At 37.4% G+C, this 19,968-nt stretch overlaps 1 protein-coding gene across 2 annotated transcripts in view; it reads left to right on the top strand.

Annotated features, from left to right (window-relative positions):
- PTPRK (protein tyrosine phosphatase receptor type K) overlaps positions 1–19,968 on the top strand; it is a 405,248-nt gene that overhangs the window by 74,863 nt on the left and 310,417 nt on the right. For both annotated transcript variants that reach the window (XM_061990648.1, XM_061990647.1), the window contains exon 2: positions 13,523–13,645. In XM_061990648.1, the coding sequence (XP_061846632.1) occupies positions 13,523–13,645 (123 nt within the window). The remainder of the gene's footprint in view (positions 1–13,522; positions 13,646–19,968) is intronic.

Raw genomic sequence — 19,968 nt, 5'->3', positions numbered from 1 at the left:
TCATGCTTCTCTCTCCTCCTTACTGTGCTTTGGGCAGTATGCCCTCAGGACATGGACAGATAATTGGCTCCAAAATGCTACAACTTCATTGCACAGTCTAAAGTAGGATTCATCTAACCTTCAGGCTTAGCTATTACACCATTTCACAAAGCCATCTCAGACTATTTCTCCATTTAAGAAGTGAAGAGACTAAATGTAACTTGAATCTGCTTGAAAACTACTGTAATCCAGCTAAGTATTCTTGTAATAGTTGCAGTATGTGCAGTAATGTGCAGATGGCGCAGGTAAAAATACAAGTTTCAAGTGCTTGAGTCAGTTCCCTGGGGGCACACAAAATAACATTTAGTTTGTTAAATTGTAGTAAAAATACAATTTCGCTGGTAAATATTTCTACCTTCAAGTAGTGATTTCTTGCTAGAGTGTTATACGCCGATTGCAATTTGTCTGGAGAAGGTTTGTTCTTTTTTTTTTTATAGCACAAATAAAGCTAAATTTGATGGCATATCTGTAAGCTTCGTCCAAAATGATGTGATGGCTTGTGGTGTTTATTCATAAGAGGTCTTGTTGAGGACCAATTGTGTTGAGAGAAGAGACACATTATATGCTTACATGCCCAATTTGTATGCTAAATCACTTCAATCTCTTTTACTCAAGATATATAGGAAGAGAATTGTTAGCATCTTCATTTTCAATGTGAGCTTTCAGTGTGTTAAATAACTTTGCTGTCAGACTCTTTCCTAATGAAATCTACCTAAAATGTTTTCTGATAGTCTATGAAATATTTTGATGTCTCTTACTTTGGTGAAGTGTAAAGTAACAACTAATACAAAGAGTAACATGTTAAATGAATCATCTGCTTGATGTTCATTTGATTCTGAAGGGCAGTTTTGACAAAAGACTTAAATTTGTAAGGCTAAAGAGGAAAGGTAAAAGACAGAAACCTCTATTTCTCTGTTACCTCCTCTCAGCTTGTTTAATATTAAAACTTTTCATGTATTTCTGTTTTTTATCTCAGCTTTTCTATGAAACTTTATAGTCCACGTTTAAGCATGGTATTGTAAATGGCGATGTTATATTTGTCTGTGTGATTCAGTAAAAGGTGTTAAAGCTTGTAAGGATGTGCAGAGATTTGTTTTAATTCCAGAGAAAATATGAAGTATTACTGAGAAAAATTTAATGAGACAGTATTTTAATGAGAGATTGGTCAAGGAGGACTTGGGAAGGACAGGCTGGTCCTAGGAAAGTGATGGAACAACTCATCCTCGAAAACAATTTCCAAGCAAATGAAGGACAGCAGTAAATATTTTCTGCCTAGACGTCAGGAAGGCTTTCGATTTTGTCTTCCACTCAGAAAGGGTCCCTCTGAATGTCAGGAGACTTTTTTTTCTTTACTGTGTAGGTGATTGAGCACTGGTACAGTTTGCCCAGGAAGATTGTGGAGTCTCCATCCTTAGAGATAGTAAAAAAAACTGTCTGGATGTGGTTCTAGGCAGTTGTCTGCAGGTTACCCTGCTTGAACAGAGGATTTTGACCAACTGACCTCCAGAGGTCTCTTCCAAATTCAACTGTTCTCCAATTCTGTAGACTAGAGGCCAGTACATCTGAAATCTATTATCTGTTGGTCTGTATCTCAGCAAGTCTTGACTGTTTCGTGTTGGTATGGAACACTTCACTGTTTTCAAAATACGTTTAAATTACTCTTTCTAGCCGTCCTTTCATGATACTATTAATAGATTGCATGAAAAGATACACCAGATACTAAAATGAATGTGGCTTTTCTTACTGTAAAATGGGAAACTAGAGCAGTAACTGCACTTTAGATATAAAAGGGTTTGGTTCCTAGTTTAGTGATGCCTCTGTGTGTGTGTGTGTGAGTGATTATATTTTTTTAATCTCAATATTGCACTTTACCTCTCTCATTCAAGTGCCTGAGTTCTGTGATTTGTCTGTAGCTTGATACCTTGATACCGTTTCTTGAGAAAGATCTCTTTAAGAAGTTCTTACCCTCCTGCGACTCTGAATTTACACAATGATTGAACTCTTCTATCACCTTGTCCCCCTTTTTGGACTTTTCTACTTCCATGTCTTCATAGATGACCTTTCGTAACAGCTTATGTTATCTTTGACATCAGAGCTTTTTCCATTTCTTTATGTTCAATTTGATCTTCCTTTTTGCATGTCAGTTTAAAATTTTATGCACAGTATTATGCTCATCTTCCCCTAGAAAGTCCTCGGCTTTCATGTTGGCCTTATTCCTTTTCCCTTCCTGTTCTTTGAACTCCTTTTATAGTTCAGCCTGTTTAACTTAGGTATTCTTCCCCCATTTCCTCATTTATTCATCTTCTCCACTGATGCTGTGCTAACTTGTGATTGTTTGTTACCTTTAAATGAGACTCATCTTTATTTTTGAATGATTGCTTCTACTGTCCATCTGGAAACTCTTGCTTTTGCCTGTTGAGCAAAAGTTGGATACTTTATATTAAAAAAGGGATGACTTGTAGAATGAACTTTAAATAACCTGTTTTTTCCCAGTCACTTTGTTTCATGGTATAACTATCCAAGTTGTAATAGAGTGGCTAGTGTCTTTGTTAGGCCTGCTTTTGTTCTTGAATTGCTGATGTGATTAGTAGAGATAAAAATTTAGCTATAAACTTTTTTTCTTCCAAGTCCTTGCATTTACTTTTTTTTTTCTTGGAAAGTGAGTTACAAAATAATCTAGATTCTCTGAATCTATAGAAAATTTTGTGATTCGATATAATGGTTGTAGAGCTGTCCTCAGCACTCCTACTGTGTTTAATCTCATTCTTATGCATTAACTTTTAACAGCATATTTTGAAAACGTTTAGGAGAAATATCAGAGGCTTAATATCTATGTAAGATTTTCTAGTAATAAGCACTAATAGTATCTTAGAAACAGGTGTTATTTTCAGAAGCTTCATTGTAGGACCACATATCCAAAAATAACCAAAGTGAGTAATTTCATTTTGAGGCTCTCAAGTGTGCCCTTAAGTCACAAAATTTGCTTGCTGGCATTTTAGTTACTGTTGGTATAGTCATGAAAATATATTATCAATCTTAGGTACATGATTCCATTTCTCACACCCCCTACACACTTATTTATATTCCAGTAGTATAACTCCTTGTCACCAGTGCAATTGGTCAGAGGTCTGCTTAGTGCACCAGAGGAATACTAAAGCTTGCAGAGCTGAAATATGTAATAGCTTTGCTGTTTTGTAGATGTTGACATGTCTGTTAACTTCATGAAACTGTTTCAAAAATGTTTTGTGAACTGAAATGGAAATTGTCTTTGTAGCTTTAGTTATATAAAGTGATTTGCATATGCAGGGCTATTTGCTCTATATTGCCTTGCTCCTGTGAAGGAAGAGTGAGGAAAATGGGAAAAAGACATTACGGAACTGTGACTCTTCACAGCTATCTGTTGTCACCTCTCCAGTAAAGAAGATAAAACCTTCCTTTCCCCAGAGAACAGGAGGAAATTTAAAGACACTTTTGTTTAGATTAGATTTTGCTTAGTTTGGAAACTGAAGGACAGGTAGTGTAATAGAGACTGATCTTCCTCCCCTCCCTGTTTCATCTCTTTCCTTTTTCTATCTAGTTCACTGCTGGTAAAGCAAGGAAAGGTTTCCTATTTCCTGTCAATATTAAGCTTTTTGAAATATGACATGAAACAGCCTTTCCCAGGCTTGATATAGAGAACCTAATATAATAAAACAAATCTAATAAATGATATGGCCAGGTAGGTCACATAAAATTATGAGTCTTTATGCTTTCCCAAAATTTGAGATTAAATGCTGGGATTAGTAGTGAGATTTTCCCCTGAAGATTACAGGAAAAGATGTTCACATGAGGCTTTCTGCATTCTTGGTAACTTCTACACAATATTTTTCGAGTTCCTATATTTCCTTTCTAAAATAGGCTAGTATGTTTTACTAATGAGGAATTGTGGTGGATTGACTCTGGCTAGATACCAAGTGTCCACCAAAACTCTATCACTCCCCTCTCCTGAGATGGACAGGGGAGAAAAAGTATGATGAAAGACTCACGGATCAAGATAAGGACAGGGATATCACTCAGCAAGTACTGTCATGGGCAAAACAAGCTCAACTTGGGGAAATTAGTATATTACCAATCAAATCAGAGTAGGGTAATAAGAAATAAAAATTTAAATCTTTAAACACCTTCCCCTCTAATCCTCTCTTCTTTCTGGGCTTAACTTTACTCCCGATTTCTCTACCTTCTCTTCACAGTGATGCAGTGGGACAGGGAATGGGGATTATGATCAGTTCATCACACATTGTCTAGGCTGCTCCCTCCTTCTCAAGGGAAGGATTCCTCACACTTCCCCTGCTTCAGCGTGTGAGATGTCTCTCATGGGAGACAGTCTTCCATGAAGTTTCTAATGTGAGCCTTTCCCAGGGACTGTTGTACTTAACAAACTGCTCTAGCATATGTCCCTCCCATGGAAGTCACAAGTCTTGCCAGCAGATCTGATCCAGTGTGGATTTCTCTCTGTCCACAGGTTCCCAGGTCCTGACAGGAACCTACCCCAATAGGGGCCTTCCCACAGGGTCACAGCCTCGTTTTGGGCATCCGCCAGCTCCAGTGTGGGGTCCTCCCTGGGCTGCAGGTGGATCTCTGCTCCCCTGTGTCCTCCATGGCTGCAGGGGTAGGACCATGGGCTGCACCACCGGCTGCATGGGAATCTCTACGCCAGTGCCTAGAGCACCTCTTTCCCGTTCTTCTATGCTGACCTTGATGTCTGTAAAGTTGTTGCTCTCATGTATTCTCATTGCATTCTCCTGCTGCAGGTTGCTCCTGTGCCGTAACTTTTTCTACTTCTTTAATACGGTATCAGAGGTGTTACCACTATCACTAATTGGTTTGGCCTTGGCCAGCAGTGCATCCATCATGGAGCTGTTTGGCATTGATCCTGTCAGATACAGTAGCTTTTCACATAGCCATTTTTGTAGCCCCTCTGCTACCAAAATCTATCCATGCAAACCCAATACAGGAATATGGAAGAAAGGTACCAAAAAAAAAAGTGTAGATTGAACTTCATTATGATTTATTTAACCCTTTTTTTCCCCTTACTGCTTATGGTACCACTTTATGGCTATTTAGGGGTGGGATTGATTTAATATTAAGGTGATATGTAGCATGTAGCAATTTTGTTCACTTTTGTGTCTGAAAAATTTATAGGGATATTTAGATTTTTTGACTGTTCTAACAGCACCAACAAAAGCCCTACTGTCAAAATAAAGTGTCCAACTTAGGAAAATCAGCCATAATTCTTATTAAGCTGTTGACGTTTATGCTGCATTGGTCCTTTTGGGTAAGACTTGGAGTTCTGTGTTCAAGTTAATAAGCTGAGAGGATGATTAAAACATACTGATAGTGGGAACAGGGCTAGAAAAATTTTAAAAGGCATTTGTAGGTAATTGAGTTTACTTGACTTTTATTGCTCTTACTTGTAATCAGTCATGTTTTGTATAATGAATTCTAGTACTACAAAATAAGATAGTACTGCAAAGAATATAAATATTCTTAGTATTTAGTATGACTTTTCTCCCTGTAGTGAAGGAGAATCTGTCATTTTACTTGAGTGCTGCTGTTTTATGTTTGTTTTTTTTTTTAATTAAAAAATACCTTCTGCTTTTTTAGATGCCATAGGTTAATTAAAGTTATTTCAGAGTTATATTTCAGTAGGTAATACTGGCATGTCATTAAAAATTATTCTACAACTGCATTAACAGCAATCCATAGTATATTTTTAACAGGTGTATGAATGTTTTGCAGTCACTGCGTTTTAAAGTGATCCTAACAGAAGCAACATAGAGCGTTTAGGAGATGAAAATGCCACATGCTTCAAGTCATACTGTGATAGAAAGAGGTAAACTAAGGCTTTTCCTGGGCTATTTTTAAAGTAGAACCTGTTCCTGGATATATGACTGACGAGACCTGCTATAACACCTTGATAGTCTTCAAGCTTTGAATTCACCAATCAATGTGAAGGAAAAAAAATTATTTTTTCCCAGGACTTTCACCTGACATCCCAAATAAACATAATTTTGGACTGAGTTCTTACCACAGAGCTGTCTGCTTTGATAGATTTAGGGCTAGTCATTATGCTTTTACAGCAGGTGATGGGGAAAAATAAAAACATCCTGTTTAATAAAAGGACCAGATTGTTCTGTCTAGTCATTTGAGCTGGATTAGAATAAAGTATTTCATTGCTAGTGTGACACCTTCTTTATACATATGAGCCCCAAAGAAGCCATTGGCAACTGAGCCCTCTGTAAGGGAAAATTTGTAGTGATTAAAGTTTGTTGTGCCTGTAGTACAGCTCTTTTTTCATGGTAGATTTTTTTTTTTTAACTATATTGGTCATCAGCTTGTTCTCAGCGGATCAATTTTTAGACTTTCAATCAGTTCCTTAAAATTGAGTAGCATAATATTTAAGTTGTTACTAGTGTAGTTTGCATTTTGCTAAACACCAGAAGTGGTTGGATGCAAGAACAGATCTCAGAAATAAACTATGAAGTTTTGTTCTTTTGACTGTCCTATAAATGACATTGTGTCTGGATTATAATACTGATAGATAATAGAAATAGTTAATGGACATTTCTGAAATAAATTTGTTTCAGAAATTTAATCCAGCATTCCAGCTTTCCTTCTGTCTGCCTGTTTTCTAAATCCATAAGATGCAGTTTTCTTTCTTTGCTTTCTCTTAATAACTTCTGAAACTTAGTGCCACATTTTGTTGAGAAAGTACTTGGGAGTTCTAGTGGATAGGTATTGTTATTACAGGAAGCTTTAAAAATAAGGCTTTGTTCCTGTTGTTGCGTATAATTTGTTATTTTTCTTTATTTTGAATTCTGTAGAAAGTGTGATGTATGCCAAAATATTTTTTAATTTCGAAAAGTGAATGCCAGCAGCTCTGTTCTGTAGCTGATTCTAGAAGATCTGTTTTTTTGTAAAGATAGTATAAATCCTGGTCAGTAAATGGGTGTTATTCTTTATCAGCTAGTTTTAACAGTAGATATTTAATTTCTTGCAATCCAGTTGTTTTCTTAATGTTATGAATTTTTTTTTTACTGTTGCTTTTCTGAGTATATTTTAAAGGTCACTGGAGTTAAGTTCTAATTAAATATGACAATGCATATAATTTTTAGGTGATATATGGGAAAAGTATATTTTTATCTAGAAGTCAGTAAACCTCCAGCATAGTATGCTTATAATTCCATTCATTATAAATATTATGAATATCTTAAATTTCAGTAATATTGGTGTGCAATTGACTCTTTCTGTTCTAAATAGTAAAAATGACGTGATCTATTGAAGGGTATTGAGAACATTGGAATTATTAGATAAAGATCATTAGTTCAAAATCTGTGTCAATTTTTGTTTCTGTCCTGAGCTGGAAGGCCACCATCAAGTTGTAGTCAATGTCCATTTATCAGTGAGGCTTACTGACACATACTTCTTTAGTCTTAAGCTAATTCATATTTTAACCTGGTGGGGAAAAAAAGTCCATTTAACTCGTCTTTCCTGGCTTGATATTGTCATGGCTTAGGCCCATCAGAGAATAAAAGACCACGATTAGCCTCAAGTACCAAAGACCTGAGAACTGCGAAAGGGCAGGGAGGGCTTAATTGCTGCTTGTAGTCCAGGATAAAACAGACCAGGCTACTCGGCTTGGGGAAGAAAACAGAAAATAATTTAATCCAACACCAACTAAAACATAACCATAAAACCCAAAACATAACAAACATAAAACAACATAGAGTGGCACAATGATCAACAGTACAACCAGCCCTTTAAGACCACCTTCCCCTCACTCCTCCCCTCTTCCCGGGCTGAGAGTCCTTATTCCGGTGTCTTTGTCTCCTCCCCTGCTGAAGGGCTCAGGGGAGCAGGGAGTGGGGGTTTCAATCTGTCTATTCCTGATGGCTTCTGCCATTTGTCTCTACTCAGGGCAGGTGGGCTCCACACCAGTCCTCCCAGCACCTCCACAGGGTACCTCACACACCTGACAGCCCTGCATGGGTTGCTCTGATATGCATTCATCCCAAAGGCTGCAGCCCCTTTCTGCCTCTTGTGTGGGTCTGCTCTGCAGCCCCTTGGCATTCTAGCCCAGCCTGTGCCATGGCCACCTCCTCACACAGTCTCTTGCCCGTCCGAGTGCACTCACACAGAACTGCTGGTGGCTCTCAGTCCTACCATGGCCCTCCATGGGTTCCAGGGTACAGCCTGCATTCTCGCCATGGGTTGCAGAGGGGTCTCTGGTCTGATGTTCCTCCTTCCTTCCTCCTTTTTTGACTATGGGGTCCGTGTGGTTGCTTCTATCACGTACCACTCTTCCATCTCTCCCAAGCACTTTGTATTCCTGTCCCTAAGTAGTGATGGCAGAGGTACTAGATTGGCCCAGCCAGGCCAGAGGTGAGTCTGAATCGAAGAGCCAGGAGAAGGTCCGAGAATGTTTTTACTGGGTCTTCACTGCAACCCACTCTCCCTGTTATGAAGCAAAAGCTGCTCCTTGCTAAGCCATGACAGGTATGAAAGCATGTAGGATACATCAAAATCATAAAGCAACTGTAGTACTTAGTGCTGCTACTAAGGAAGAGTCACAATATCATTAAAAAAAACCACCATAATTTTCCTTAATTCAGGCATTTAAAATAGCTTTTTAAAGGTGAAGTGTAAGCCTTGACTAAATGACCTTTATTAAATTTAAGATAAATTTTAAGATTAGATTTAGGTTAAATTCAATGACATTATTTAGTAGAGCTTTAATTTCTGAGCGTTCAGTGGGATATTAATATCTTTTGATAGTGAACATTTAAGATTCTTTTATCTTTTATAAATGAAAATGGACATGTCAGGAAATTTTTATGAGGCTAGCATGATTTATCATTTACCTTTTAGAAGGACGTTTGAGGGATCTGTGAGAGTTTTAGGTGTGTTTAAGGTGAAGCTAATAAGCAAATGAAACTTATGGGAAAAGATAATGGAAACAGTGAATTGTTGATTTGTTTACTTTGTGCAATGTAAATGTTTCCCAAACATTGCTTACCAACTGGACAAATTGGACTGACCCAAAATACAATTAGTAGTTTGACTAAATAACCATCAAGACTTAAAATTCCTTTGTCTTCAGAGCTTATATAGGGTTGATAGGATATTTGTTTCTGATGGATTACCTGATTTTTCTTTTTGTTAAATTGACTGTAAGGCTTTTACTTAATGCCCACTGCCACCACTGCAGGTTTGACAAGTCACGATTCTGATTGGTGCTGCCCCTTAGCAGAGTGTGCTGCTCATCCCTGTCCAACCTTTCTGGGCCGTGTCCTGATGGCAGCATTGTTTAAAGGGAGGAAGTGCTGGTTGCCTTCCATGCCAGTCCCTAAGCCCACATTAAGCAGTTGAGATCAGACCAACCTGGTATATTGCTTTGATTACTGCTGTTGCTGCCTTTTTTTTTGAAGCAATTATTAGAAATTATTAGAAATCTAAGGTAAATGTGGATTTAGGTACTGCAAGATCCAAGAGTATTTAAATATCAGCACTGTGTACTTCCAGATAGGAGATTGAGCAGAAGTACACAAATCACTATTTGTGACATGACGTGTGTGTTGATAAGTTTGCACAAATTCCAGTGTTAGAGTAGTAGTGAAGATAAATCACAGCTAGAGGGATGTGGTGGTGATACCTAAGGGAACAGTGGTTGGTAGTGAAGTACCTTTTTATTGGATTTTGGGGGAAGTTACAAATGACTGTGTTGGAGATCTGCAATTTTTAAGATATTAGCAGACCATTGTCAAAACATTAGGCACCAAATATGATTGTGTATTTGAGTTCAGCTGCCGAACTTCATTAGAAGGTACTAAGCATTTATCAAGCCAATCCACTTTCTTCCCTAACAGTGCTGTTCCATTATTTTGGAGACTGGCTCCGTGGCTGAGTTAGGGTGCTGATATGTCTCGACCTATGGTGGAGTCCTGTCACATATAGTTTTATGTTGGAGTGGTTAAAGACTGATTTAAAATGTATATAGTTTTGAACAAATAATTGGGAATATATCACTACAAGTTTCATCCACCTACCATCTCTTCCATTTGTGTTTTCTGCATAGCATGTTACACTAGATTGTCTCTTAGTACCTAGAGTTACCAAAATCACACACAGGCAGTTGAGTCTTAGAGAAGGGGAGAGCCAAATTTGCTCATGTTTTAAGTCATAAGGAGTAGTTTGCAATGGGTTTAATATACTTTCTCTCTCTCATCCCGTTATACTGGATCAACTGCAACAGCGTTGTCTTTTACTTTGTTTGCCTTGGAATGTTATGATGTGTTATAACAGGATGTAGTGCACTCTGTCAGAGATGAGAGAAAGCTGCTGGTTTAAGCAGTTGTTCTAGGGTAGATTTTTTAGTGGGTTGGTAATCTGTCCTGATAACCTTATGTATGCAGTAATTGGACACTTGCTCATTCTGTGGATGCAGCCACCATGTGCTACCCACAAGGAGGTTTGGATTGCTTGTTGTGTATTAACAGACACATTGTTATTGCTAATCAGAACCCTGATAACGAAAATTAACAGTGGGCACAAAGACAAGCAATTAAGGGCATTCATCTTCCAAATGAGTCCACAAGATTCATTGGTAATTTAAATTTATATACTGAGGGCACTTAAACCATTAAAAAGGGTAATGGCTGCCCTGCAGGCATGTGCTTCAAAGCCATATGTCATTTTGGTTCTGGGACAGCAGACAGTGATAACTTCCCTTTAAGGGAAACTGCTGTTCATTTATCAATTAAATGTTGAAGGAAATATACATTTTTTTTTTGCTGTAGAGTGATCATAGCAGTGTGTATTGTAAGTTAAATCAAACTCCCAAGATTTACGTTCTAAGCTTTTCTGGCTTTATCTTGATAGATGTTAATTAGAGAAGTCTCATTGGTAATGGGGCATGGAAATTGTGACTTTAAAAAGCATAAATGTTTCTTTGACGCATAAATGTTTCTGTTCTTGTGCCTTGTGGTCTTTGACAGTGACACTGATGTAGTAAACAACTTAGTACAGAATCACAGAATGGTAGGGATGGAAGGGACCTTTAGAGATCATCTAGTCCACCCCCCCTGCAGAAGCAGATTCACCTAGATCAGGTCGCATAGGAACATGTCCAGGTGGGTCTTGAAGACCTCCAAGGAAGGAGACTCCACAACCCCTCTGGGCAGCCTGTGCCAGGGCTCCCTCACCCTCACAGTGAAATAGTTTTTTCTTACGTTTAAGTGGAACTTTTTGTGTTCCAGCTTCATCCCATTACCCTTTGTCCTGTTACTAGCTGCTATAGAAAAGAGGGATGTCCCAATCTCCTGACACCCACCCTGTAGATATTTATAAATGTAAATGATGAGATGCTTCTGTTGTTGATGGTGTGCTTGTGTTGTCACAGGGTAACATCTGAGAAGGTTTTGCTAACATGGAGCTGAATATGGAGTTCTAAGGTTTAAGGTGCAAGGATTTATCAGAAGTTTTCGTACAGTGTAGTTTTCTTTCTCTCCTGGCATTGTCCTTACCAACCAAAACACTGATTAACAAGTGCTCCTGGGAGTGCCTGGGAATAGGCATCAGGCAATGTTTTTTCAGTGATATAGAATAACTAAAACTTTTGTTTATTCAAAGTAACAAATAGTTTTGCAGAACTGTTAGAACTGAGTTGTTTGTAATTGAAGATGTAACATAACCTCAGTTTGGGATACAGTCTAGATTTGCTGATGAAATTTAGTGAAAAGGACTTCCTTCGCCTTCCCCAAACACTATTTTTACTAACTTTCTGTTGTATGATGTCTGAGTGCTCCATTTTGGGTAGGTAAAAAGTATTTTTGTCCTCATTTTGGTGTTACATGCCCATTCTTCCTTTCCTTGTTCTTTGGTCTGTCCTAGTTCCAGGCTGTGTATGTCTTGTACAGAGGGTAGAAATGAGTACAGACTGTAGTTACTCAGAGTCCTCAGTCTCCCCTTTCCCACCTCTAACCTGTTCTCTATGGTGTAGTATGGGCTGATGGGAACCTGGCAGGCACGGGTGGATGTTCAGTGTTGATGCAATGTCAGTGGCTCAGCTTACAATGGCACTACAATTTATCGTAATAAAGGATTTTAATTTTTTTTGTTTTGGGATTTGGAGTAGTTGGCCCATATTTGGTATTCAAAAAATCAGACAATGAAGTCAACACAAATGATCCTGTTATTTTAGAGATATCTTTTTAACAAGAGGAATTTTTTTATGTGACAGTTATGTTGTTAGCCATTATTAACTGGATTGATATGCCCTAAGTAGTGAGGACAGAGAGAAGAGGATGTCAGAAGTATCTCCCTGATTTCCAAGAGTTATTTATAATCTTATTGTTATGTAACTTTTTATGGACTAAAAAAATACTGTTTAAATAAAGATGAATGCTTAACTAAAGATGATATGCTTAAAGATGAATGCTTAAATAAACATAGAGGTGCTATGTTTTCTCTTTCACTCTCTCCTGGTCTTGCCATTTAGTTTTGAGCAGCAGGATTGAACTTGAGGACTGTGTGCCATGAGTGGAGATAACACACACTGCAAACTTGAGTGCATGACATCTGTATTTTCTTGCATTTATGTTCTACTTTTTCTTCAACCAGCCTTTGTTTCTGCTTTCTCAAATCTCAATCTCTTTCTGTGATCGTCATGTTTTCTTCTCTCTTTTTTTCCAGCCTACTAAATTACATTGAGTGAAGAATGTAATAAAAAGCTTACTGAATGGGACAGGGTAGACATTATTGTGTTACACAGGAATTTTTTGTTGTTTTTTCCCTCCCATCTTTTACATTCCTCCCCTTCTTTCTCTCTGTCATTTCTCACAACTTTTGTTGTAAGACTTTCATATCTATTGCTTATGTGATCCTGAAGAAGCACCTTTAATTTGTGTTCTGTTATGCTAGATTGATTTAATAAAGCAAGATTATCCAATTAATTCTGCAGCAATTATTTCATTTCTAAGTAATTTTAATTATTTTGTCTGACTGTTTTATTTTAAGCACGATATTTATCCTTATTGTCAGTGTTAGGACTACTTATGCTTTCAGTGCATCAGAGTTGTTATTTTATACCTTCAGTTTTAGAGTGCAGCCAATAATTTTTTTGTTTTCCCCATGGTTTAGATAGTGTGTTGCTTTTTGTTACACAGGTACTGAACTGAGTGACTCAGCCTGTGGTCTCCTGTTTTGACAGAAAGTACTCTTGGGCGAAATTGGTTGTGTGAAACAGCAATGTTCCAAAAAAAAAACCAACAAACCCTTTTTTCAATGGGAAACTGATAGATGAGTTGACTGTTGGTTTTACAAGCCCGTGAACTGTGTTGCAGCCTGTGTAGGCTTTGAGGGTCTGGTATGTCCAGGAAGAACACCTCTGTTTGACTGTTGAGAGAACTCTACTTCTAAAGAAACTAATGACAAGTTTCTTTCCTAGGGGGATGTACGTTTGATGATGGTCCTGGACCCTGTGACTACCATCAAGACTTGTATGATGACTTCGACTGGGTACATGTCAGTGCTCAAGAACCTCACTATTTGCCACCTGAGATGCCTCAAGGTGAGAAACCCCACAGATACTGAAGGGATAAGTTTCTTAATTAACTCAGAGGCTTACAGAATATGACCTCAAGATCATACTCTGATCTCCACTTAAACCTTGATAATAGAGGTGATAAAAAGAAGCAAAAATAATAAATATAATAATCTTTGTAACTGAGAAACATTCTTAGATCCTCTTTAAAGTTGGGGGGCATGAAGAAGGCAGAAAGGAAGCTATAACCTCTTCTTTATTCTATGTGGAATTCCTGTTGATTTACAGTGGCTTAAATGACAGTTAGTGTATTGATTGAATTATTCAGCTATGTATTAGAAGAAATGGTGGAAAAAAGATACATGCAAAACCCATCCACTGATTTCCCCTTCCTCTAACTGCTCATCATCTGAAGGTAATCAGAAAAGCTTTGATTTATGGAAATATTGCTGTTGTTAATTACTATTTAGGACAGGTAATGAATAACTGAAGAGGTACAGCCTACATGACCTTGCCTGCTCACCTTTGATGAACAACTTAATCGGCACTTCCCAGACAGCATGATATGCTGAGAAAATGAAAGCATTTGAAATTCATCTACATTTTCCAATTAATAATACATTAAGTAATTAATCATGCAGAGGAGGAAAAAAGGTCATGGCTATTTTATTTGTATCTAAAAGGTTTTGTGAAGTGAAGTATGTGTGGAGGAGGAGTGGGAAATGATGCCACATAGTACTAACTGAACCTCTGCACCATTTCTTGCCTTGCCTTTCATATATCGTGTATTTTAATGATGGTTAGTGTAGGTAATTTTACTTCTTAACTGCTAAGCAGCTGGATTCCTCTTGCTTTGGAGTCACTGATATGACCAGCCGATACCTTGCCCCATATCTTACAAAACAGATTAATTAAGCAAGGTCCACATTTTATTTAATGGATTACCTGGTTCTTCAAGTTTACATAGGGAAGAGTAAACTTAACCCTGAACCCTATGCATTCATCATGGTCTTGTATTAACAAATTCGAAAGATCTCCTTTAGGAATGCCAACATTAGTTTTTTTTCAAGTTCTGTTTTTTCAGAGTCCACTTGGTTTGTTAAAATGGTTGGAGGTATCTTAATTGTGGTGGAAGCACCATCTGGTAAATAATTTTATGTTCTCAGACCTTAGGTACACTAAATTTGAAGACAGCTGTTTCTTGCTTTTCCTAAATAACGTATGCCTATCATATCTAGGCAGTTTTCAGAGTTAAACATCATAGTGCTCCCTGAGTCTGACACCTGACTTCAGTTCTGCTGCTGATACTTTTCCTCTGAGCATAAGTAGCACATGGGATCTTCTGGAGGAAGTTCTTTTTATCACATCTGTTTAGGAAGTTGTGACTTCTCAATAAAAACTATAAGAATAAAAAATATTTCAGATGTAGTCCAAAACAGACATAGAAAGATCTATGATTATTATTTTTTCTTCCTTCTGGTTAGAGTTCTAAACATCTTGGACCACCATTTAAAAGTCTGACATTTGGTAATTGAGATCCATGCTAAAAGTGATCAGTCTCGTCTGCTGAGCTGCCCTTAAGAAGTTTGAAGTGTTCAGTTTCTAAAGAGCTATGCTATATTTAAATACTTAATCTCGTTTGTGTTTGAAATAACATGATTTTGAATTGAATCTAAGAATATAACACAATTCTAGAATGAGCACTGAATTCCCAGAATTACAGAATCTCAGGGGTTGGAAGGGACCTCAACAGGGGCCACCTAGAGTAGGTCACACAGAAAATCATCCAGGTGGGGTTTGAAAACCTCCAGAGAAGGAGACTCCACAACCCATCTGGGAAGCCCATTCCAGTGCTCCATCACCCTCACAGTGAAGAAATTCTTCCTTGTATTTCTTTGGAACCTCTCATGTTCCAGCTTGTACCTGTTGCCCCTTGTCCTGTCATTAGACATGGAGAACAACCTGGCTGCATCCTCCTGACACCTGCCCTTTATGTATTTGTAAACATTAATGAGATCACCTCACAATCTCCTCCAAGCTAAGGAGCCCAGCTCTCCTCCAGTGGGTCAGCAGGAAATAGAGCAGCAAGAGGTTCAGGCAAAAGCAGAAGGGAAATAACTGTGCAATCATCGGCTATGCAGGTTTTCAACGTTGCTAACCTTACCTGATTACTGTTCAAACCATAGGTTAGAAAACAGTCCACTGCTCATGAAGAAGTTATTCAAGTAGAATAGTATGTGGTGCTGAAGGTATAGGTAAAATGAAACTACTGCCATTTCCAGGTTTTCTAATGTGTAGAAGCCAGGGATATGTGTGGGAACAGTCAGAGTTAAACAGGAAACAGTGTCTTGTGAGTGCTGGGTCTTTCATCAGGCACTGGAAAGATGAGAACAGAGTGAGCAGCAGGAGAACCTTCACTGTATCCTGGATTACTGAGGTCTTCCATATATATCCACAAATAATAAGAGAAAGCTGAGCGGAATTGTTTTAGGCAACTGCTAATTTAGGAATTGTTTTAGGCAAGTGCTAATGCCTACTCTCAAAACCAGCAGACTTGTAGTTTAATCCAGCACAGTTGCTTTTACGTGCTCTTAGAAACCCAATGTAGGACATCAAGTGTTTTTCAAGGTTTCAGTAAGTAATCCAAAGGTTTTATCAATTAAACTGCAGTTCAAACAACTTACTAGTTGGTATTTAAAGCTCTGAACAAGCAACTGCTTTAAGTGTTCACTTTGCTCCAAAGTTAATCATTATGTACTGCATTTATTTTTCCCATTACAGAAAATAAGTGACTTTTGCTTATGCCCATAATTTGAGATATATAATGTAGGTCAGTATAGAAAAAAATCTGGTTGCAATAATTACTCAAAGGTAATTACACTTGCCTTACCGATAGTGTTTACTGTTGCTCTATGTGCAAAATTCTTTCCATTACAACAAGTTTTCACATTTTCATAGCACTCCAAGACATGTGCCATTAGGTATAAAATTTCCCATGATTTATCCTTTTATAAGCATTTGTCCTTGTGCAACCATCATCTCTTATCTGATAGCAATCCTTTATAAACATGTGTGAACTTCTGAGAGAGTTCTCGGTATTCTCTCTGGATCCTTATTTAAAGAGAAGTAATCTCCTTGTATAACACAAGTGTTAGAGGAGGTAACAACAACAAAGTTGATTTGGAGAAATTTTTGTGAATTTTCAAAATAGAGTTGTAAAAATCACGTCAAAGTGTTTACTTGTTGGTCTTTGTACTTCTGGAGAAAGATGTCTTCTGTATGTTGAAGCAAACCCAGTAGGACATGCCTAATGTTTTCAGATGTATGATTTTTATTCATTCTGATTTCTGTTCTGTATAGTATAGAATGCTAGTAAGATGAAATTCAATTTTGGCTCTGGATTTTTCCCAGTTATTTTAGGGGGCTATTAATTTTGTGTGGATACTTCTTTTTGCAGAAGACAAAAGTAAATAATAGTGCTTTCTTATATCACTGGGGATGTGCAAAGGGGTGATGTTATCCTTATTAATTGTACATTTACTGATGGTTTTAGCCTTACATAGAGAGGATAGTTTATTTACCCTGTTTTGCTTGCCTGTTAAAAGCAGCATTATTCTGAGGCTGTGAAGGGTCAGCGCGTGAGAGTCTGTAATGGGCTGTGAGACAGGGAACCACTTAATGAAGGACTTTTTTAATATAAGGGCTATTACCCTCCTAGATACAAATGTAATTTGAAGAATGTCTAAATTATAGTGGACAATAGTTACATGCTGAGATGGACATCTTGTTTCTAATGTTTCACGTGGACACAATGTGACCAGATTGATTGTGTGCTAATTTTTAATTGCTTTTTAGCAATCTGAGGGAAAATAAATTAACATTAGTGGGAGAAGTCCTCAGTTGCACTTGTCATCTAGCATGACTAAAGGAAAACAGATTAAATGTCTAAAGAAATTACTTGGTATTAGAGTGTGTTTTGCACGTGCAAACTCTATTTTTTACACTGCAGAGTATTGCAGAATTTTTTTTTTTTAATTTGTAGAAATTATATATGACCTTACATGTTGCTCCATTGTAAAGAATAAAACTAAATTCACTACTCTAGGAAACAGAAAATAAAAAGAAATAAAGGTCTTACAGTAAAACACATATATTGTGGTTTTGGCTGACACTTTAGCATCACTGGTGGAAGACTGCACAATTATTTCAAGAATAGAGAACATAAATGGTGAAAGAAAACAGAGATAGGAGGAAGTGTGTTGACAATCTTAGGCCCCACTTTCATGGTAACTTCTTTTGTATGAGTTTTAGGCAGAATGTCTCTGACTGCACATTCCCATGACCTGTCATTCCTAGGGGCATTTTCAGTTTGCTGCCTGCTCCCAGTTGCTCTGATGTGCATGTGGCTGTGAACTGGTGTAGACTGAAAATAATAACGCAGGGAAAAAAACACTCAGAACATACAGCATGGGTCAATTTGTTAACCTAGATCATTGTGCAGCTCTAAGAAGAGTAGTTGCTTTCATGCAGCCGATGAGGACCATGGGAGCTGGTGGTGAGGATTGTATAAAACTCTGGGGCACCTGAAAAAAATGTGACCATTACACCCTTAGATTTAGGTGCAATTTCAATTTCCTTGTACACATAGTGATGAGTATTTGTTGTGATCTGGAAGGTCAGTTGTGCACTATATAAGTTCTGCCTTGTATGGAAGGGAAATAGTTTTTGTGTCACCTGCATGACCCAAAATGAATTTCAGCACAGTAGTAACATGTTTATGAAGTGTATAAATGAGAGAGGGGAGACAGAAGGTTGGGAAGTTTCTCTTTTAATACAGATTTCACGTGAATGTGTCTCAGGGAGGAAAACTGTAATGTAGAGGTCATATAGATGAGACTTTTGGCCTTTTACTTCCCTTAAACATGATTTTTTTTTCTCATGTAGAAATGAAATCACCAACCCACGAATAAATTTAAATTATGTAGAAATGTATGGATATAGTCAGACAAAAGTTAACCAGGAAGCAGTGTCTAGTGAGCGCTGGGTCTTTCATGAGGCACTGGAGACATTAGAGCGGAGTAAGCAGCAGGAGAACCTTCACCGTGTCCTGGATTACTGGAGTCTTTCATGGAGAGGCTGCTCAACGCACGATATACCAACTTGCTGCTTTGCACTACAGAAAGGTGAAATTCAAGCAGAATGCTTTCAAGGTCTTTTTGTTTCAATAGACAGGCTAAAAAAGTTTATTGGACCACTAAACAGTTGAGAATATACTTTTCAAGGTTCTGCTGCTGTATGGCTTGCATTGCCAGTATAAAGGTACTATATCAAAGAAACTATGCACAGGGAACAAGTCCATGGACTGGCAAAGGTAACGGTTTTAAATTTGATCATTAAAAGCTTATCAGGATCGTTACATTATGAAATAAATTACAAAAGCTTGGATCTGTGTTTGGGACTGGTCAGAAATTCTGGTTATATCCTCCTTTTTTTTTTCCTTGTTTTTTTTTCTATGATAGGTTAGACATATTTTATTTAAGGTGATGGACAGAATGATGTGTCTTCCTTACATAATTCAGTCTTCATACCCTCCTTGGCCTCCAAAGTTGACTCATAGTTGTTTCTTGTTTAAGTCAGTATACTTGATAGGAAAAACATATTTTACTGCTTTTCTTAGTAAGATTTGTGGTTGAATTCTTGCCTGTATTATGTCAGTAGCATCTTTAACAGAATTAAGCTTTAATTGTTAGTTCAGTGCAATTAATATCTACCTAAAAACACCTGTAAACATCCTAATACTATTTGATGCATTCAGTACTATGTACTAATCAATGTATTGACTAATTCCAAGGGATTCGTTGTTGTTCTCATGCACACTTCACGTGGTCTAAAATGAAGAAAGAGCTCACAGAAAGCTTTATAGATTCTGTGATTCTATCATATGAGTAACATGTATGTGTTGGCTTTTTGTTCATTGACATGGATGGATTAATTCTATTTCATTTGAGTGGTGAAAGAACATAAAGGAAAGATGACTTGCCATGTTTGAAAATAGTATACTTCATCTTCAAGGCCATCTGCTCTACACACTTATGTAGAGTGATATTTGGTTTGTTGTACTTTTTTTTTTTTTCTTTTAAGTTATGATACTATTTTATTCAGCCATACCTCTTCCATGCAATATGAACTTCCAAGAAACTCATTTGTTCTTGAGTAACTTAACTTTTTACTGACTTATGTGTGTCAAATGAGTGCATTTTACTGATAACAATTATATTTTAGTAAATCTGTGATATTGTTATTTTGAGTATACTATAGCCAAACTCTAGTGGAATCTACATAAAATACTG

This window comes from Colius striatus, chromosome 2, assembly GCF_028858725.1.
Source record: "Colius striatus isolate bColStr4 chromosome 2, bColStr4.1.hap1, whole genome shotgun sequence".
Classification (NCBI taxonomy): Eukaryota; Metazoa; Chordata; class Aves; order Coliiformes; family Coliidae; genus Colius; species Colius striatus.
The sequence above is the reverse complement of the archived record's forward strand: the minus strand, read 5'-3'. Positions and strand labels throughout refer to the sequence as shown.